The sequence below is a fragment of the Hydra vulgaris genome, chromosome 09 (assembly GCF_038396675.1).
Source record: "Hydra vulgaris chromosome 09, alternate assembly HydraT2T_AEP".
Classification (NCBI taxonomy): Eukaryota; Metazoa; Cnidaria; class Hydrozoa; order Anthoathecata; family Hydridae; genus Hydra; species Hydra vulgaris.
Window position 1 is genome coordinate 17,970,001 of NC_088928.1, and position 23,297 is coordinate 17,993,297.

At 29.2% G+C, this 23,297-nt stretch overlaps 2 protein-coding genes across 2 annotated transcripts; both read left to right on the forward strand.

Annotated features, from left to right (window-relative positions):
- The first annotated feature begins 3,847 nt into the window (after window positions 1–3,847).
- Window positions 3,848–5,671, forward strand: LOC136085313 (zinc finger MYM-type protein 1-like). Its single transcript, XM_065806607.1, has one exon. It carries the CDS (start codon window positions 3,848–3,850, stop codon window positions 5,669–5,671), a length of 1,824 nt encoding a protein of 607 aa, XP_065662679.1.
- Window positions 5,672–5,826: 155 nt separating this feature from the next.
- LOC136085314 (uncharacterized) lies at window positions 5,827–6,414 on the forward strand. Its single transcript, XM_065806608.1, has one exon. The coding sequence runs from the start codon at window positions 5,827–5,829 to the stop codon at window positions 6,412–6,414; it is 588 nt and encodes a 195-aa protein (XP_065662680.1).
- Window positions 6,415–23,297: the final 16,883 nt, after the last annotated feature.

The following is a 23,297-nucleotide window of genomic DNA, read 5'->3' on the forward strand; positions in this document are numbered from 1 at the left end:
GAATTAAATTTGTATTATTATTGTGAATGTACCATATCACATTAGCTAGTTTTATCATTTGATGGTTACTTAAGAAAAGAGAATTCTGGATATAAAGAAGATTTTTGTGAGTAAAATTGGTTGTTTTTGGAGTATTCTCAGATCCAAGAGATAGTTTCAGTATACTACCTCCTGCCTCCTGTCTTCAATGAAACGGTGTTACCAGTTTCACTACATAGCTTTTCTTTAATAACGCGAGAAGCCATTTGTTCATTGACATCTAAATAAGTTACAAAACTATGGAGACTGAATGAAAAAGGTTTCGACAACTTTACATTGTTAAAAAAGTTATAGGTTCAAAAAGCTTACAAAGGTTTTTTTAAATTAAAATTATTATTATTGATTTATTATTCTTAACATTTCTTTCACTTATCTCTCTATTAGTAACGGAAATTAATGCGGTTTTTCTAATACCTTGATATCCGGATGCACCTGATATGTTATTTCTGAAAAAAAAAATTACATTTACGAACTTGCTTTCAATAGAACATGGTATACAACCTTTCACAGTCAAATAATCAAAGTTATAAAAACGTTTTCTAAATGACCGTTGTTGTATTGCATTTATGATGCAATCCTCTTTTAACTTTAGTCAGACAAGAACTACACCGCGAACAAATAGCTGCCGTTTTAAAACTCTTTATACCAGATTTTTTCTTGGGTACCCTTCCCTGCTTTCTTGCGATTTTGCATATTTTACAGCTGCAAGTTTTTAGTTTCCTGAAATTATATAAAAAATTATAATTTTATATTTCTTTACAAAATTTTACCATTTCGTGTTTTAGCCGGAATAGTCATCTTTGACCAGTCAATGTCAAAATTAATTTTCTGCCTGAGATCAACAACATTTGTTCTTTCAACTACTCCCCTACACCTTAAAAAGATAAAGATATGCTAGTGCCAAGCAAAATGTGATTTGATTCATTTATCAAATCTTATTTCTTTGAGTTTAACCATGGCCTACTGTTATTATACGGACTGATTTGTTGCATTTTCCGTAAAAAATTAAGAGGCCAGTTTTTTTACGGCAAATGTTTATTTTATTAAAACGGTCGAGGAATACCTGAGATTATCATCATGTAATTACATTATGCTATACAATATGTTTCGCTAATTGATTCCCTGCTTCAGTATATTCCAATAACATATGAAATACTGAAATAAGCTTTCAAATAGCTATGTATCAAAATGCTACTAAAACAATCTTACATATTGCAAAGACTACTTACAACTCTTATCAAGAAATAAAAACAAAGGTTTGTAATTTTATATGTATTAAGGGTTTAAGAAAAAAATCTTTTATTAGCACTAGCTATCAGTTCTTTGTCTTTTTTTAAAATCTTTTACCTGATCTTTTCTTACAGAATCTGTAGTTTCTTTTTGTAAATTATTATAAAAAATATAAATGACAATTCGAGATCCATATTTAATTCCCCATTCTTGGTGATTCTCGCATGTAAAATCAACACTGCTGTAATAAATCCTAAAAATTTGTTCTGCAAAACTTTTAATTGATAAAGAATAACTGCAATGTTTGATTAGAATAGGAGAAATAATATCTAGAATACTAAAAAGATGACAAATCAGACAAGGATTGACTTGGACATATAAGTCCACCTCTGGATAATATTTTCAGATATTTGTTATTAAGAACATCTTGGTTTGTAAGAACCATTTTTTGACCACAAGATAGACATTTAAATCTTTTTTTCAATTTTTTTAGCAATGTAGCCTGCTATAGTAACAGCAACTTCCATGCTATCTTCAGTAAGCTGACACTCTAATATCTCTGAAGACAACAATGCAATATCTTGCATAATGTTTTCCAAGTTATTTCTAACATTTTTTATTAAATGGATTATATCATATATTAGATATATTTTTAAAACTCCGTTATAAGCTGGACGATAAATAAATAGTTTTCCATCTCCATTATAGGATTTATATAACTCTGAAAATGCATTAACATTGGTAGAATGATTATCTGTAACAATAGCTCTTACTTTAAAACCTGATTGGTGCAATGAGGTAATGCAATCATCAATTTCTTTTTTCAACCATGATCCTGTTGTGCAAACTTCAGTTGATGATCTCACAATATAAGGAGTAGCTTTTTGAAGCCCTACAATCATAAAAACAACAACACCTTTATAAAGACTACTTTCTGAATCTTCACCAATTTATTTCCCACTTTGATATTGGGCTGCTTTTTGCAGATACATTTCATCTGCAAGAAGCACACAATCACTTGATACACAATGTTTTTGTAACAAAACTGTTATAGCTTTATATGCATTTATATCACTTTATATCATTTATATGCATTTATATGCATTTATATGCATTTATTTCATTTATATCATTTATATGCATTTATATCACTTTGGATTTTTCTAAATAAACTAAAAAATGGTAAAGGGAGTTGTTCTAACAATAACTTATAAGACTGTGCTGAAGTGTGACGTAAAATTAGTGCATAACGTTAAGGGATGCAGAATATGGAGGTCTGCTTCCAGGAGAATAGTATCTAATTTCATTTAACTCTGTCAAAATTGAACTCATATCATTGGCTTTATTTCTAATATAGACAGGAAAATTTTCTAACATACTACAGTTTGTTAGTTTGCAATTATGACCACTACGAAACCATTCAGATAAAGAAATATGACAATGATTTTTATATGACAATGAAACATAAAGATCTTTATTTACAGTTATTGACTCAAAAACAGTTGGTATGCCAGATTTTTCATCAAAACATAGTTTATAATAAACCACACTATCATGAATTTTTTTAAATGTAAAGCCTGGCAGAGAATGTTATTCTGTCAAAGAATCAAGATTAATTATTTTATCAACACTTTGAAAATCTTCAAACTCATCTTTTCCTAAATATCTCAAAGTTGGATCTTTTCGGGGCAACTTTGGAACCTTAGAGTCGACGATCCACTTATTTCATTGGTCTAAATAGTTGGAACTGGAAGAAGATTCCATTTCAAAGTGCATCTTTTTCTGTAATTAATAAATTTGCCATCATATGATTCATACAAAAAGCTGAATATTTTGATGGAACTCATTCTTTTCTATTAACAAAGTATATCCATCGTTCTCGCAAATCAAATTCTTCAGGAAAATGAAATGTTGACTTTTTTGGACCATTAGAGTAACCATTTACTAACCATTTTATTACTAAAACAAATCAAAAAAATGTAACAGTTATTTTTAAATATAAAGTTCACTTACATTTATTATTGGAATTATCTCCACTTAAATAACATCGCATAAAAATGCAGTTCGACTATATACAGTAATAATAATAGACTGTCTGTGTGTCTTTTTTATTATTCCACTCTCTAATGGAATATAATGAAATAGGCAATCAGTCAGAATACATCCACATAATAATCAGTGCCGTCTTAACGCATAGGCTAGGTAGGCTGCAGCCTAGGGCCCCCGATTTTTAGGGGACCCCCAAAATGTGTCTGGATTTTTTTTCAAATTTATATAAATAAAAAATTATATTTCTAAATTTTCTGAAGAAATCATAGTTTGGGGGCCCCTCGGGAATAATTTTTTTCTTGATAAGATTTTTAATTATTTTTAGAAAAGTATCAGTTTTTCAGTTTTGGGGGCCCCCTAGGGAATTTTTTTTTTCTTGATAAGCAAAAATGCATGCATGCGTCCGAAAATAAACATAAATTTTCCGATAAGAAGTGTTAAATACAAGCACTTAAAATATCCCATTAGATTGAATTTGAAATTGCTGTGATCAACTTAAAACATCTGTTTTGAAAAAAAGTCATTTAACATGTTTAATCGGACTTATCAAAGTGGTGCTGCAAAGAGGAAAAAAGCCACTAAAGCAAAAGAAGACATTTCAAAATATCTTCCTTTGACATCATTTCTTTTGGTACAAAAGTCAAAGCCTGTTGTGTCCGAAGATGTATTTCTTTGTCCAACTTCAAATTTCCTAAGCATTGATAGTGCTTTGTTGCCAAATGAAACTCTAGAAATTCAACAGGAACTGGAACCAGAACAGGAGCCAGAACCAGAGCAGGAGCCAGAACCAGAGCAAGAGTCAGAACCAGCACAGGTGCCAGAACCAGTACAAGAGCCAGAACTAGCACAGGAGCCAGAATCAAATCAAATGAAAACTTATCCAAACGCAACAACAAAAACTACTCAAGAAACTGACCCAGCATTGTGGCATCAGTTATCCCAAGAAGCTCAATCATTTTGGATTTCTAATGGCCCGTCCATGTGCCAGAACAATAATGGGAGCTTCAAAAATTCGGAAAGGTTGAGTTGTGGACAAAAAAGGTACTTATCAAAATCTTGCTTTAGACGTGAACTACACAATGGCGAATTTGTCAATCGTGAATGGCTATTATACTCACCTTCAACAGGTTCTGTTTTTTGCTTTGCTTGTACCTTATTCTCCAGCAAACACTCTAATTTTTCCACAACTGGATTTGATGACTGGAAAAATGCCTTAAAATGCATATCTGGACACGAGAATGGTTCTGAACATCACAAAAATATGCTTACTTACTCCAGTCGGCAGAGAGAAAGTGGCCAGCTTGACTCTGTATTATTAAAACAGTTACATAGCGAACAATTGTACTGGCAAAATGTGCTGAAAAGAATTGTTGCAGTTGTAAAGTTCTTATCATCAAGAGGATTGCCATTTCGTGGAAACAATGAAACCATTGTTTCCACGAAATGGCAAAATGGTAGTTATTTAGGAACTCTTGAGTTACTTAGCCAGTTTGACCCATTCCTACATAAACACATGAAAAAACATGGAAATTCTGGAAAAGGTAATACTTCATACCTCTCCGCCAATATCTGTGAGGAGTTTATATGCCTAATGGGAAATAAAGTTTTGAGCGAAATAATTTCTGAATTAAAAAAAGCAAAATACAACTCAATCAGCGTTGACTCAACTCCAGACTTGTCACATGTAGATCAATTAACTTTTACAGTTCGATATGTTAAAGACTTGGCACCAGTTGAGCGTTTTTTGCAATTTGTTCCCATTCACGGGCATGGAGCTGAACATTTAGAAACAGTGGTTTTGAATTTTTTACAAGAAAATGAAATTTCAATATCTGACTGTCGTGGGCAGTCATACGATAATGCATCAAATATGGCAGGACAGTACTCAGGCCTACAAAAGAGGATTAAAGACAAAAGTGAATCAGCATTGTTTATTCCTTGTGCTGGACATTCTTTAAATCTGGTTGGCAACTGTGCAGCTGGATGTTGTTTAGAAGCAATTATTTTTTTTGACTTTGTTCAATGCCTCTACAACTTTTTTTCTGCATCAACTCATCGTTGGCAAGTGCTTCTGTCTTTTGTTGGCAAAGGCAAAAAAGTTGTCAAACAGCTTTCTGGAACTCGATGGTCAGCACGTGCAGATGCTGTGACTTGTCTGCATGACAGTTATGATGAGATTAAAAAAGCACTTGAATTTTTGATCAAGGACATAAGTCAGTCAAAAGAAACTCAAAATGATGCTCAAAATCTCATCACGAAAATGAACACTTTTGAGATTGTTTTTCTGACAATTTTCTGGAATGATATTCTTTGTCATTTTAATGAAACATCGAAGATTTTACAGAAAATTTAAACCTGGATGTTGCAGTTCGGATTCTAAAGTCATTGTTGCATTTCATTAAAGATTTGAGGAGTCAATTTGAGAATTACCAGGAAAAAGCCAAAATCTTGCTTCCAAACACTGACTACAGAGATTCTTCAAAATGAACAAAAAAAAGAAGCCGACGTATGGCCTTCTTTGATGGTGGGGCTGAAGAATTGGAATTTCAGGGAAGTTATAAATTTAAAATTGAAACATACCTTCCTGTTATTGATTCACTAACATCAAATTTAGAAAAAAGAACATCAGCATATGAGAAGATCAATGACAATTTCGGATTTCTAGTAAACATTCAAACAATTGCCAATGTTGAACTAAAAGACCATTGTTCAAACCTAGCACAAATTTATAAAAAGGACATAAATGAAAATGAACTTTTTTTTGAGTGCCAGCAATTTAAATATTACATTTCAAAAGATGAACATTCATTTACAAAATTTTACTCAACATTAAAAAGAGACCACTTGGAATCAACTTTTCCAAATATTGAAATTTCCCTTAGAATTTTTCTGTCAATGATGGTCTCAAATTGCACTGGCGAGCGATCATTTTCAAAACTAAAACTTATAAAAAATGAACTCCGCTCAACCATGCTGCAAGAAAGATTGAACTGTTTGTCATTAATGTCAATTGAATCAGATGTTCTTTTAACCATTGATTTTGATGATATTATTAAAGAATTTTCAAGAAAAAAATCACGTAAACGTCACATGTAAATTTTATCATTGCTTTAATAAATGTTTCCTATTTTAGTATTTGATTAATTTTTTTACTAAGGAAAAAGGGGGCCCCCAAATTAAGTCTAGCCTAGGGCCCCCGATGGCCTTAAGACGGCCCTGATAATAATCAGTTCAGAATACATTACATATTAAATGACTATAAAAGCATAAACCAATGCATGCAAGCAAATATTTATATAGTAATTGTTACAATATTATAATTCAATATTTTATTCAAAACCTTTGTATAATATTCACTGGTAAATATATTGTTATTGTTGTTGTTGTTAAAACCTTTCATACATAACTTAAAATTTAAAAATAAGCCGTAAAAAAACTGGCCTCTTAATTTTTTACGGAAAATGCAACAAATCAGGCCGTAATTACAGTAGGCCATGGTTCAACAAGGTATCCAATTTTTCAGTTATGTGAATAATTTTACGTTTACGACAAATATACTTTTTGCATATATTTATTTAGTTAAAAATCATTAAGTATACCAACCTTGGACACAATCCAGTAGGATATCGATCATTAGCAATGTTATAATTCGAAAAATAGCTCTAAAATTTAGAAATTATTTGGCTTTGGCTGTTTATTTTCATATGACATTTGCGACCACAAAAAAGACATACTTTTTCTATGTTCTTTTGATGATATAAAATAGTCTGAGGATGTGATTTACCAATTCTTAACATTTTTTCAAACAAAATTTGTGCTATGATTGTCTTTTGCAATTAAATTTGTGGCAGAAAAAAAGGCGGATTAAAGATGGTCGTAAAAGACAAAAAAAGCGCGAAAAAAAGGCGCGAAAAAATCTTAAAAACGCCACAATTACTTAATAGGAGTTTTCTGATTTGGTGGACTGTCTAAATAGTGATCAATAAAATATGCTCTTTCAGAAAACGTTGAAATTAATTTGGACACAATTCAGAAAACCTAAATTTAGTTAAGGCTAACCGTGCAATGACGTGTTAAAATTTGAACGACTTCATAAAATAGTTCTTATCGCAGGGTTTTTATTAAAACTAAAAATGAAAGTAATGGTTATTAAATACCCTAAACACATTAAAAGTTATAAATTATAACATTTAATAAGTTATAAAAATAAACCTTGTGAAAAGCATTAGTATTGAAAACGCGACATAAGTGGTGAATTTTAAATAACTTGGTTTGGCTTTTCCAAATTATTTCAACTTTTTAGTGCTGTACAACAGGTCCGAGACAAATTTATTATAAACCTTATTACACTAATATTATAATAACTTTTTTGTTGGATAAGGAAACAATATCTAAAATATTGTGAAGTATAAACTGCAATGGCCATTTAGACCGATAGTGTTCCAATGTAATCTTGATTTAGACATGCGTAATGCATATATTAGATTATGAGAATCAATTCATTTGCTAACGCACTGCCAACCATAATGCTACGCTTGACTAACGTAAATCATAACGCTACGTTGGTGTTGACCCAACTTTGTATTATGATTGAAGTATTGTAGATATTATTCTAGTAACACTTGTACTTTAATACTAATAGTGTTATAACATGCAGCATAGATCCAGATATCACAGCATAGATCCAGGTATCACAGCATAGATCCAGGTATCACAGCATAGATCCAGGTATCACAGCATAGATCCAGGTATCATATTCAAGCAGTCAATCATATGCTAAAGCATATGATATTGTATAAATTTTCAAATATTAATGCCAAAATGTCAGATTCTTGCATGAAAAAAATGTTGTATAAAATGACGAAAATAATACATTTGCTGTTGTTTATGAATACATTTCTATTTATTCTTAGGTAAATTTTCTAGATAACTGTTTGTTATATTTTCCATTGGTGTTTATAAGATTTAGGTAATACTTTTTATAAAGTAACTTTTTCAACAAAAATGTTTTCTATTTTATCTTCTTTGTACCACTGGCTATTTTACCTTGAATAACCTTAAAAAAATATTTTTCAAGGATGAAAATTTTATCATTTTCAAATATATTGCAAAAAAGTAGACATTTGAAGACATAATACTACTAAAGATCAATATTTTTTTCATAATTTTTTACATCTATGATTTTCCATGTTTTAATTGAAAAATTCTTCAATTAAAACATGGAAAATAAAAAATGATGTGAAAAAATGTTTAACCTCCTATATATAGGTATTTAAACAAAGTTATTAACTGTTGTATATTAAAATCAAAGTTTTAACAAATTAAAATATCTTTTAACTTTTAAAATTATTAGATTGAAAAAAGTTTAATTAAATCACAAGAATTTTCAGTTTGATATACATAAAGTCGAAATGTTAAAAAAACCTTGAGAATTTTTTACAGAAAATAACAAAACTGACTATTCCCTTTCATGATTGGAATGTAAACTGTGTAAAGATGCTTTATTTTTAATATTTGTGAACCAGCAGTTAGTAAAACCTCCAAATATGAAGGTTTCAGTTACTATTTTCTCTACAAAATATTTAACTAGGATACCTACGAAACTACGTTTTGTAAATCTTTCAACTGTTTTAAGCTTTACAGGGACCTTAGAGCATTTTACGAATAAAATTTGCAACTTTATTCGAAAATACTGACAAATGACATCCAAAAATTTGCAAATTTATTCGAAAATACTGACAAATGTAGGAATGACAAATGTAGGAATGACAAATAACATCCAAAAATAAAGTTTTAAAATTGAAGTTTTCGTCGTCAAAATTGCAATTTTTAAAAACATTAAAAAAAAATACAAAAGTTAAAAAATAAAAAATTCTTTTTTGTAAAGTATTTTGGAAAAAAATTTACAATAGAATTCAAGAATGTGAACTGACAATAACAACATTTAAACCCCACATCGTACTCTTAAACATTGATAACAATACTTTATAAAAAACTTTAACAACAGTGTAATTATTCCCACACAATGGCCAAAAAGTAGGAGCACAATATCCTTTACCAAAGAGCGGAAAGGCTCGTTTCCACTGTTTATAACTTTCGATTTCTCAACTTTTATATAAAACACAGAAGTACATTTAAAAAAGTTTATAACCAGGGTATTACTTAAAAAATAATAATCAGGTTATAATTTCAAATGTAAAAACCAATAACACATGTGTGTTATTAAATATAATAAAACATGTGTGTTATTAGTTTTTTTACAATTAGTTAAACACGTAAAAACTAAACTTGATTATAAACAATATTTTACTATTTATCTTATAGAATTATCTTATAGACTTATTAATGATTAACGCCTCAGGGGCCGTCCTTACCCAGGAAAAAAAGTTTTATAGAATTTCTATAAACTTTTGCTGATGAGCAAAACAATCATTTGTTGTTTTATATATTTGTTATATATATATAATATTTTCAAAAATAATTATGTTGGTTCCAAAATTTTTACGAATAAACAATTTTTAGGGATCCCTACTCATGATCCACTTAAATACTTGGGCACCCTTTTTTCTTAAAAACACAGGTTTTAAAAAAGTAGCAAAAGTGCTCATATTACCCAGACCACTTGGTAAAATAAGCACCTTATATTAGCTCAAAAAAATAGCATTAAGTAAAAAAATACCAACCTTAGATTAGAACTATTTTATCACCACATATAATCGATTCAAATAATATAAAGCAACTTTAACTTTACTGCTCACATCTAAGTAATCTTTAAGTATGCTCATGTTGCCCTAATCTACCCTGTAATCTTTAAGTATGCTCATATTGCCCTAATCTACCCTGTACTCTTTTAATAAGAAGTACTTTTCGTTAAATAAATTTTTTAAGTAAAACTAAGATATGAGCTGCAAAAGAAAGAAAATCCCTTTAAATCCTCCAGTCCAAGAGAAGGAAGATTTAAAGGGATACATAAGAGGAAGGCTATCGAAATGATTGTCCTCCCCCCCTCCCCTCTACCTCCTCAAATATATATATATATACTTTTTTTTGTTGAGATATTGTTAATATCTCAACATTATTTCATGCTACTTTAAAACAGCCTCCCAAACTTACTTTTTTAAACAATGTGCTCAATATTATTGAACACATTGTTTAAAAATGTAAGTTTGGGAGGCTGTTTCAAAGTAGCATGAAATTCGGATAAAATTGTGTAGTGCAAATTCTACTTTTTGGGCTTGCCTGCTTAAAAAATCATTACACCTGTAAATGGTCCAAATCCGCCTTTGCTCCAGCCCCCCCTCCTTATTTTTTTATTTGCCTTGTAGGGGTAGTTGCGTCATTTACATGGAGTTAGGCGCTCTTTTTTTGACAGGGTAAATTAAAAACTTGCGTCCGCCCCTGATAACTTTGCTATTAACAAAATTTTTCTACGAAATTTAAAATCTGCCAATAAATTTAAATTTAGTTTTAGATAGTAAAGTTGAAAATTTTACTAAATCAGTGCCCTCACGTTTGGGCAGAGGGGCAAACGTTTTAGGGGTTTTTTTGTTCCCAGGCCATTTCCCTTACTGAACCAAGGACGTATAAATAAGATGGACGGAACACACACACACATATATTAATTATACATATAAACTTAAATTAAAAGGTTTCTCTTGAGATATTTAGTAAAAATTTTGTCTGGAATGTAAAGGAATTGTCAGGAATACTTGAAAAGTTATATGAAGAGATATCGTTCTGCTAAAGCAGTATCGCATATCTTCAATACAGTTACAATACTTTTTTGTACTAAAAGAGTTACTAAAACTTTATCATAAAAATATTTATTACTATTTTTAAATTAATTTATTTAGTTTTATAAAGCCCCAAATTAATATGATTCAAATATACGTTAAATCCTATCATTTCATACCTTGTTTATTTTATTATGTTGATTATTATTTTATTGACGTTTCTGTTATGCTATTACCTTTTTTTGTTCTGTTTTAGAAAATTTAAAAAGATAAATTAAAATTTTGAGCCAACACTGACATTTTATTGTTGCTAAACGTTAAATTTAGTTATAAGGATTGCAGTTCTTCTATCTGTGTTTTGTTATTTATTCAATAAGTATTTGATTTAAATTAAATATGATTATAATTTGATATTTTATTACGAGATATATGTCTTTATATATGAATATATATATGAATCTTTTTAGTTTTAAACGATATTTATATACACTAATTATTTTTAAATTAAAAAAGAATCTAGACTACAATGCACAAAATTATTTTTACCTTAATGCAAAAAAATAATAAATGCACAATCTTGTATAAAAAATTAAAGCAATGTATATATGTATATATATATATATATATATATATATATATATATATATATATATATATATATATATATATATATATATATACATATATATATTCACGTACTTTTAAAAAGTGGTAAAACACTTTACACAATGAAATATGGAAAAACATCATCATTTTTTTTCAACTACTTTCAAAAGAAATTTATTTATTTTTTCTATTCTGTTATTTTTTTAAAGAAAGAATATTTATATAAATACAGAGAAATATAAAATATACTGAAATATAGGCAGATCATTACTACTAATAAACCCTAGGCTGTAACAAAGGGCTCCAAATGTGGCCTTGGCAATGCACACCAAAAGTACAAACAGGGACACCGTACATGCACAACATGGCACTGTTAATTCTTTGATATTTTTCAGCTGTTTTCAGTCTTCTACAAGATAGTAGCCAGATGCGTTTAACATCTGCCCAAGATGAGAATTTTTTCGAGACACCACCTCCAGCCTTTACTAAACCAAGTGCCCCAAAGCAGGGGGTGTTTTAAATTGGAGTTGGCTTCTCCTAGCCTTTGCCTAAAACGCTTATTCTACCAGGCAGCAGGACATGAAGCAGATTGTAATGGGTTACATGTTACCAGTAGAAGGATAACCTGACCTGACAGTTGTCTTGACAATTGGCCTGACAGTTGACCAAACAGTTGACCTGACAGACTTGACAACCTGACCTGACAGTTGACACGATACCTTGACTTGACACAAATTAATAAAGAGTATCAATATCACAAAAATATTTATTTTGTTGTTTATTATATTCAATATAAACTGAATTAAAAAAAAAGGTATACAAAAAGTTGCTGTCTAAAAGTACTAATAAGTCCTGCTACATAGTAAATTTAAAAATATATATATATATATATATATATATATTTATATATATATATATATATATATATATATATATATATATATATATATATATATATATATATATATATATATATATATATATATATATAGCTTTTAACACAGTTTGGCATGCTGGTCTTCCCCATGACGTTTCATATTAAGTATCTGGGAAAGTTTTTGAAGTTAAAAATTATTAAAGTCATCCTCGAAGGCCAGCAGTCTTATTTATTTCCAGTAACTTCTGGGGTACCTCAAGGTTCTATTCTTAGTCCTATTTTGTTATTTTATCTACATTAATGATCTTCCCGACAACCTTACATTTAAAGTAGCTCTTTTTGCTGATGATTCAACTTTTTACTCCTGTCTTGAAAAAAAGTGTTTTCTTTTTGATCGCTTAGTACAGGCAGCCGATCTTGAATCTGATTTCACTTCTGTAACAGTTCAATAATGCATTGTAAACATAGTTGCAACCGCTCTATCTGCTAAGCTTGAGCCTCTTTCCCATAGTCGTAAAGTTGCATCTCTCTATCTTTTCTACAAACTCTATCATTGTTGCTGCTCAAAGGACTTATCATCTCTAGTTCCATCAACAAACTCATTTTCACTTGACTTGTCATTCAGCTAAGTCTCATTCATTTACTGTATCTGTCCCTGCATGCTATAAAAACTTTTATTTATCTTGTTCTTTTACCTGCATTTTAACCCTTCAGAACACTCTTTCATCTTCAGTTTTCTTGATTCGTACAACCTACTACTCTTTAAGTCTTCTGTCAATCGTTTCCTAGCTCTATAACTCTATTCTTTTTTTCCTATTAAATCTCAACTTAATAGTGGTTTATTGCAGTCTTGTTGGGAGTGAATCAGAATAAATAAATATATATATATGTGTATATATATATATATACATATATATATTATATATATATATATATATATATATATATATATATATATATATATATATATATATATATAAATATATATATATATATTTATATATATATATTTATATATATATATATATGTATATATATATATATCAATCTTTAAATCTAATAAAATATAATAAATGTAAATAAACAATGTTTATTGTGTCAATATATAACACTAAAACCAATAAAGATAAAATTGAGGAAGATAAAATTATCTAAGAAGATTTTATACAGGACTGCTTCAACCGTGTTAATCTTCAAGCATAACAAAAAAAAAGTAGTTTCAGAATTATTTGTATCATTTAAATCAGAAGTTAAAATATGAACTAAGATATTGTCATTAAAATTAAATTTAGTAGCATAAATAATGAATTTTTGAATATTTCCCAAAAAAAACTAAAAAACGGACCCCTGCGTTTTTTTTCCAAAAAACGACCAAAAAACCAAAAAAAAAAGAACCGAAAAAAAGTGCCACACCTCTACTTCTGAGTTAAATAAAAATAAAAATGTAAGGATGTGTTTAATATGTTGTGGAGTTGTTAAGTCAAGAATTATTTACCTTTGCGGGGATGTTCAAGTTGTGAAAAAGTTAATGAAGCATATGCATTTGGATCAGCAAGTGCAGAACGTGTTGCTTCAAGTATCCTAAAAACTAAAATGCAAAACCAAAATATTTTTAGAGGTGAAAATATTAGAAGCTGGAAAACCAAAATCAAAGATGGCTAAATATAAAATATAATTAATCCAAGAGTTTTATCTTGGCAAAGAATAGGACATAATTATAGAAAGTTTAGTTCCATTATCTGAGTTGCATATATTAATTGGAATAGTTACAACTTTTGGAAAGCTTTTATCAAAACTATGGCCTGGCTTTGAGCAATGATTAAACTCAAACTATATATTTTTTAGAGGCTACCATGGCATTGGGTTTGATGGCAATAATACCAACCAACTTTTTAAGTTAGATGTTCTTGCTTGTGATATTGCTGGTCAAGGAAAACTTGATTTATTTCCAGTTATTGAATGTTTAAGAAAGTTTGAGGCAGTAAAGCAAGCTACCTTTGGAGAAAAATTTATTGGTCATATGGAATCTGCTATTATGGAATCAAGACGGCTTATGCTAGTTTAATAGAATGTATTAATCATTATTTTGAAAATATTTCTTTAAATATAACACAGAAAGTTCATATTGCAAGTAACCATTTTTGTACCATTTCTAAAAAGTACTAATACTGATAATGGACTAGGAATTTACTCAGAAAAACCAAGTGAGTCTGTTCTTCATGAGTATAAAAAAACATGGTCTAAGTATAAGAGACGACAAAACCACTCTGATTATGCTAAACGATTGAACTCAAGTGTTGTCGAATTTTTAACATTAAATAAATAGTTAACATGTTTATGATTTAAGGTAATATTTTGTTGACCCACAATAGTGTCAAAAAGTGTTGCTTTTAAGTATTTTAATAGCATGTAAGATTAAGTATTGATAAAATTTAATACTATTTATGTAATTCTAAAACTTAGTCAAGATATTTGTTCGCATTAAACCCATTTATTATATTTTGTTATTGTTTTTAACCTCAACTTTTTTGCTATGTTATCTGTTTGAGAATATATGTTCAAACACTTTTTAATGCATTTATAATATAAGTATACACAAGTATAGAGTAAAATTATGTTAAGGCATGTAATAAATTTTATTTTTTTCCAAAATTGTGAGAAATACATGAACTTCAATAATATTACCCATGTACCACCCCTCTCCTTTTAATCAAAAGTCAAAATGTGTAAAATTTTTATTTTAACCATTTCTATGGAGGTTCTCAATACCCTTACTTAATTTAACTACTGTTTTATTTCTTAACAGCAAAAATAAATTGGGTGTGGGGAGACTTCAAATCTGGCGGTCACTGTGGTGCACAGTGAAAAAGTAGAAAATAAAATATAGCATTAACATTTGCTCAAAAATATTATCTTTTTTGTACTTAAAAGTAGAAAATAAACTTTTAAATTTAAATTTGATAGTTCAGTAAACTAAAGATTGACAGGTATGTTCCTTTATAAACCTTGCGCAGACCTGTCAATCTTTAGAACTATTAAAATAAAAAGTTTATTTTCTACTTTTTCTGAGCAAACGTTTTTGGTATACTTTATTTCGAAACTAATCAACTTATCGAAGTTCTTCTTTTTTTTTCGAAATTTAATTAGCTTTGTAAAACTTATTTTTTTTCGAAAATAATTTAGCAAATCGAAATTGTTTTTTTATTTTTCGAAACTAATTTTACTTTTCGTAAATCATTTTTTTTTTTCTAAATTTTATTAACGTTTCGAAATTCAATTAAATTTCGAAATTAATTTTAGTATTTCGAAATTTTTTTTTTTGAAATTTCTTTGACTTTTCAAACTTAAATTTCAATTTTTGAAATTATTTTTGCTATTCGATAGTTTTCAAAAGTTTTTACAAAATCCGAAAAAAAATTTTTGTATCGATTACGTTTTATTCGAAAATTTTCGAAAATTGTGTTTTCGAAAATGGACCCTAGTTTTTATATTTAAAGTTTTGAATAACGATGCTTAGTTAAAGCCCATTTTTATTTTAAATTTGTGTAACGTAAGTTAAACTATATGCATTTACTAAAGTTCTAGCGCTTTTTCGTTAACAAAATATATTACGTCATTATGTGATTCTTATTTCGTCGCGTTGGTTCGACCATAGTCATAAAAAATAGATAGTCTGGTCACTCGGGCCGTATTACGTGATTTTTCTAGTATTCGCTAAAAACACTTGAAAATTGTCGAACGACCAGCAGCAGAGTACACAAAGTACTGAAAAAGAAAAAGAGTTCAGTTGTGAATTTGATATCCCAGCAAGCACACAACGTTGAAACAACGTTGAAATAACGTTGATCAACGTTATTTCAACGTTGTTTCAACGTTGTGTGCTTGCTGGGATTAAAACATTTTTTTCTGTGGAGAATGATCTTCTCTTTGCAGACGAAAATTTTAATAAAGATTTAGACGCCTTGGTGTTGGAGTTGTCTAGTGCACCTGTTGAAAGCACATTTTCTCGCACAATTTGCTCTAAGAAGTGCATATCTCAAAGAGGCCTTACAAGGCATGCAAGTTCAAAATATCAAAGTATTCCTTTTGGATCTTTTTTGTTTTATTATTATTGATATTTTGTTCTTTCTTTAAATGTTTTAAAATAATAGTCATTTTACAATTTTAATAATTTCAATAATATAATAGAATGATTACAAGATTAATTAAGTTTGTAAGAGGAAGAACGCGGGATATAGTTGAAGACCTTAAGGTCTTGTCGTCAAGAACCGTTTTGCTTTTCAACTACATCGTTACATTTATTGTGTTAAATATATATATATTCTCGTCGAAAGTAAAAATAAATAAACGTAATGAATATATAATATTTATATATGTAAGTACTAAGAATTGAATTTTAAAAATTTTACTTTATAAAAATTAAAAATATAAGATTATGTTATCGATAGATAAAATTATCTATTTAAGTTTTTTTTTGAATATGTTGTAATTCCACTATTGAGTAAAATAAAAATATTTTAAAACTATTTTGTTCCATAAAAAAGCTCCTCGATAAGAGATACAAGATCTGCCAAAGTTTGTATGCGAAAAAGGTTGTTGGATAAAGTTTTCATTTCAAAGATACTTTTTTTTTTTTATGTGAATATAAGTTATATAAAAAGGATAAGGTGAAGTGTTAGCTTTACATTTATACATAAAGCAAAGATTATTATATACATTAAGTTGATATACATTAAGAATATTCATTTTAAGTAAAAGAGGCCTGGCATACATGACGATAAAAAGGTTCTATTATACTTTTATTTACACCACCCCATGCAGGATAAGCATAATTAATATGGCAATTAATAAATGAGTAATATAATTTAACATTACAAAATCCTAAACCATCTATTCTTCTCAACGAATTTAAAAGTCTGCTCGCTTAAATCATTACTACCTTTGATTGACAACGAATACTATCCTGATTTGTATATAAATGAGTTAAGAACTAATCATGCAATGCTATTAGAAAATTCACAACAAATCCTATCTCTATTAAAGGCAACAATAGCTAGTTTTGTTGTTTCATTAAGATCAGAACTGGGTATTTTTATTGTGGTACTACCACTAAAAAGATTGCCATCCAAGGTTAAGGAGCTCCTACCTCGGCCAGGTCACCCTACTATAAATTATAGGTATTAATTACTATAATTTATAGATATAAGTTATATATATATATATATATATATATATATATATATATATATATATATATACATATATATATATATATATATATATATATATATATATATATATATATATATATATATATATATATATATATATATATATATACTCTCACATGCTTAATACATGTGGAGAATGTTTAGTAATTATTTTAAAATGTCATTCTCCTCAAACTCATGAAAATTAAAACTTTAAATGAAAGTATGACTAAAAGCATCAAAACCAGAAAACATTCAAAAAACTATTAAGAATTTATATTAAAAAATATTTTATATATGAAGAAAAATAGTCCTCTCTTGTATTAACCATTTGAGATAAAGGTTTTTGATAAGATTTCTTACTTTACAGATAATGTAAATTTCTAAGAACAGGCATTGAACCACTGATCAATTGATTCTAATGCAAACGATCTAACCTCTACACATATAAGGGCACCCCCATCCACCCAGTAAGAGGAAAGGACAGCAAATTTAGGGAGCTTTGTTCAAATTTTAGAGGTCCCTATGCCAAAATTGAAGAACTACTAATCTAATACCTAATAATGAAATGTTTTCTAAAACTATGGTGTTCTAATGACAGGTTTTTGGAAAAACACATTTTTTATATACCTAGTGGTACCTATGAAAAATAGAAGAGCTTTAAGAAAGTCACCCAGTATCACCCCTGATTACGCGCCAGGTCCCAAATACAATTTCATTGTTATCAGAGGTTCTATGAAAAGTCCTAATACTAAAATGATATCCTTATTAAAGGTTCTATAAATAGCATCGTAGGTGCTTGTTAACATTGTTACAAAAGTAAAACAAACAAAAAAAGTTGTCTGCAAAAAACTTTATTATTTATTATTTTAACAATGAACTTCTCAATTAACTGATATGCCATTTAACGTTTTTAAAAAGATTTGTGGATATGACAATAGCCGTTTTTAGGCAAATTCATTTATTTGTTTTCAGCAGTACAAGGAGAGATAAGAGAGTTTTTTTTTTATCAAATTAATTGAAAAGTCAACTTTTTTTATTAACAAATTTTTCAGAGCCCATTTTCTGCATGGTGTAATACTCTCCTCCATTAACATTTTGTTTGATTCATTAAGGTTCAGAAAGTTACCTGCAACTGGGTGAAATATATGTTGGTTTCGAATAGTATTATTATTGAATCCAAAATCAAATAAGAAATAATTATCTTTTCTTCTACCAATTAACCGTTGTTGTCCGGAGTAATTTTCTAAAGGATCCTGACAAAACCTTTCAGTTAATACATAACTTACATTGTTATTAATCAAAAACGTGACGAGTTCAATAACAGAGTTAACTGTAATCTTTATACCTTCAAGGGTTTGCCAAGTAATAAAGATGCCAAGTAATAAAGATTTCTATCACTTTTTAAAAAATTTCCGGGTCTTTAATCAATAAAAAAAGCCAATCAGAAAGGTATTTAAAAAGAATTTCTTTTAGCCATGTAATTCGAACATCATTAGTATCAGAAAATGGTTTCAAAAACGAATTAAGTTTTAATATATAATCATTTGTATTACGAACATTTAAGCAATCAAAAAAACCATTAAAATATCTTCCAGCAGTATCAGATGGTGCATAGATTTCTAATGCAGTACTACATGAATTATTTAAAACTTGTGCAGCTAAACGAACATTCATAGCTGAAAATGGAGTTATTTTGATGTGCTTAACGGTTAGCTTTGGACATGCATGCAATTGACATTTTAAATCTTCTTAAAACAAATCAGCTATATGAGACCATAAAGTATGTTGATCCTGATTCCACATATAAAGATTGCTTTTACCAGCTCCAGAATGAGAAAGGCTGTTCCTTGGTGTTTTAATTAAATGAGTGACATCAGAAATAAAATGTATAAACCTTTTATTGTTATCATCAGCAAATAAATTATCAGTACGGTAAGTCACATCAACATAACCATTATTATCTTCTTTCTCAGTCAGATTAAAATGCATTTAAAAAAATTTTCTACTCGATGATGCTCCATTACAAGTAACTGCTACTACTTTTAAACCAACTGAGATTTCAAAAATGCCTAAAACCATTCAAAATAGAGAAAATAATTGTACTGATGTAATATTTGTATAGCAAAGTTTGAAAAACTGTATTTGAAAGAATTTACAATACTTATTATTAAGAAAATTATTACATGAGAAGCAAGTTTGTCTGCCTGTTGTAATGTTGCAAAATTAACAATAGGATCTCCAAAATCAACATAACCAATTAATTCTCCAGAATTTTTGTCCCAAACAAGATTTTCTTGAATTTCCATTTCATCAAGAACTAGGACAATAAACATTTCTTGCGCTGAAAAATCTTCGACTTTATCTTTTAATTCTTTGTTATATATTTTTATTAAATCCTAACTTTTATTAAATCACATAATTTTTATATTTACGCAATTACCTACGACTTTGTAAAACTAAGAAACCAGAATTATTTTTCTCATTTAATCGTACTGCTTCATAAGAAGCTGGTGATTTTGCAGCTGATCCCAAACAGTAACGTATTAATGCTGGATGATAGCGAATTCCTTGTTTTGAGCTTTTTAGATATTTTTGATGCTTTCCAAAATAGACTCATAAATGAAGAAATCTTGCTTTTATCAGCTATTGCCATTATTTGAACTAAATCACTTTCAATACCTTTACTTATAGCTAGTGATGAATTTTCAATCTTCTGCTTCATCAAAGCTAATTCCTTTTTTAAATCTTTATTTTCCCCACGATAACTCGGTAATGTAAGTTTCAGACGATCTGGAGATGAAATTTTAATTGGTGCATTTAATTTAGCAGGGATACAAGCATTGGCAATACTTTTTTTCAAACTCATGATTTCTTTTTTTTCAATGCTTTTGCATTGAGAACAGCATAGCACTAACTCTATCACCATAATACATAACTCAGATCGAAAATACTATGTCTGATTTAAGGGAAACTCAGTCCTAAATGAAAATAAATCAAACTTTTTTGAAACACAATGTTTAATATACAGATTTGACTTTAACGCGAATACATCAGTTATTTAAGAACACAGGCTAAACAAGTAACAACAGAAATAAGATTCGAAGCTGAAATATGTCGCATTGATCTTTTATATTTTGTATATATTAAACGATCACCTGGAATGAGCCGAGAATACACACAAATGGTAAAAGCAATTCTATTATTAACATATCTTTCATATCGAGGACATAAATGGATTTTGTCGTAAAGTTTAAGTTCTGCCAGTTCTCACACTCACTGTCCTGTCACAAATCTTTAACTTGCTAATAAGATTTAGGAACTTTTTGTATGATTTATATATAGGTTTAAAAGTAATACTATTTGAAATCTGTAGTTTAGTAAATTTAATAGTCTATAATTAACTCTAAGCCAAAATACAAGACTTTATTCTTCATATAATAATATGTAAACTAAAATATACAAACAAGTTAGTTTTAGTATACACATAATTAAACTCAACAAGGATAATAGTTGTTATAAGAATCAGCACATTCAACCATACTAAATAAACAAAATAAGTTCAAATTGTTCAAATATAGCCATTTAAATATTTAGGAGGATTCCGGGATCTTCCTGAACAACGATGGACTGATTCATAAATAAAAATTCCATTAGGATTTGTTGGAGAGAGAGTAGAAAAGTTTTGAGATCTTTTCTGATGGAGAGGCTTAGGTGAAGTGATTGTATCAGGTTTATTGGAGTTATCTTTATAGTTATTATTTCCGTCAATATCACTGATTATATCAGCCATTGGTGCAAGACCTCTTGTAGCAAAAATGGTCTCACGTCCATCAAGTATTCTTACATGAGAATATTTACTATTAGCCTCTAAAAGCTCAATCTCTTCAACCAGAGGCTCATATTTGCTGTGTCGAACATGCCTTTTTGCAATACAGGACCCGAAATAGTTAACCATGTAGGAACAGAGTGTCCATTAGAAGAACGTTTACTAAATCGAATAATCGTTCGTGATGTGTAGCGTTAGTAGAAGTGCAAAGTAAGGAACACATTGAATGAAGGACATCGGGTAAAAGATGTTCCCAATTCATGGTTGGTAAATTCTTTGATTTGACAGCAAGCGAATTCATTTTCAAATTATGCCATTGCATCTTTCACACTGACCATTACTCTGAGGATTATAAGGAGTAGTTCTACTCAGGTTGACACCTCGAGAGTTAAGAAAATTGCGGAACTCTGTAGACATGAACCAAGTGCCTCGATCTGAATAAATATAAGCTGGGATACCAAATAAAGTGAAAATTTGAGTTAAACATTTAATCACGGTTGAAGTAGAAATATCATGACAAGGAAATACAAAGGGAAATCTTGAAAGCTCATCAACAACTGTTAAAAAATATTTGTTGCTAGATGAAGACGGAATAGGTCCTTTAAAATCCATGCTTAGTCGCTCAAAAGGTTGGTTAGATTAAGGTGCGGTTAAAATTGCTTACAAAGTATTTATGTTTTAATTCAGCACAATTTTAACACGAAATAGTTTTTTTTACATCACCAATTAAAAAAGATAGGTTTTTTAATTTTATAAAATGATACATTCTGGTGATTCCAGGGTAGCAAAGAGATTCGTGTAGTTCCTTAAGAGAGGGTCCGTTTATAGTCATAGAGCAACAAGGTCTAGAGAAGGCATCAGCAACAAAATTTTTACGTCCAAGGTGATAAACTATATCATAGCTGTACAAAGAAAGCTCTATCCTCCATCTCAGAATCTATTCATTCCTAATTTTTCAACTCTTTTTTTTGTCAAACAAGAAAGAGACAGAGCGCTCGTCGGTGACTAGAGTAAAATGCCAACCAACAAGGTAGTGTTTCTATTTTCGAAGTGATTCGAAAATAGCATAAACTTCCTTCTTTACAGAAAAATGTTTTTTTTCAGTAGGTGAAAGTTTGAGAAAAAAGAATGCAACAGGTCTTCCAGCCTATTAAAGGAAAGGAGCTATGGCAAAATCGGAGGCATCTGTTTCCATCTCAAATGGTATACTTTCATCATTAGCTTGTAGAGCTGATTGAGAGAATAGTTCTTTCATTTCTTCAAAATATGAAACAACTTCAGTTGACAGTGGGAAGGTAGAAGTTAGAGATAAAGGATGAATTTTGTCACAAAAATGTTTGATATATTGGAAATAGTATGAGAACATACCGAGGAATCGATGGAGAGAAGCACTATCAGTCAGAGCAGGCATTTCAATAAATAGCTTTAAGCAATCTGGATCAGGGGAAAAGGAGCCACTTTTTATAATAAAACCTAGGAAGGTTATACACGAAGTAGACATAAATAGATATAATTAAATAAATAGTAGTAGGAAGTCGACGATATAGACTTTTCATCATTGAACTTAAACATTGCTTTCTTAGAAGTTTCAAGAAATTTTTCTAAATTTAAATCATGTTTATTTTTAGATGCACCACATACAAGCAAGTTATCTAGATATACAAAGTTGTTTTATAATTTGTTTTGACAAGTATTATACTGCCTTTGAGTCCTATGGACATTTT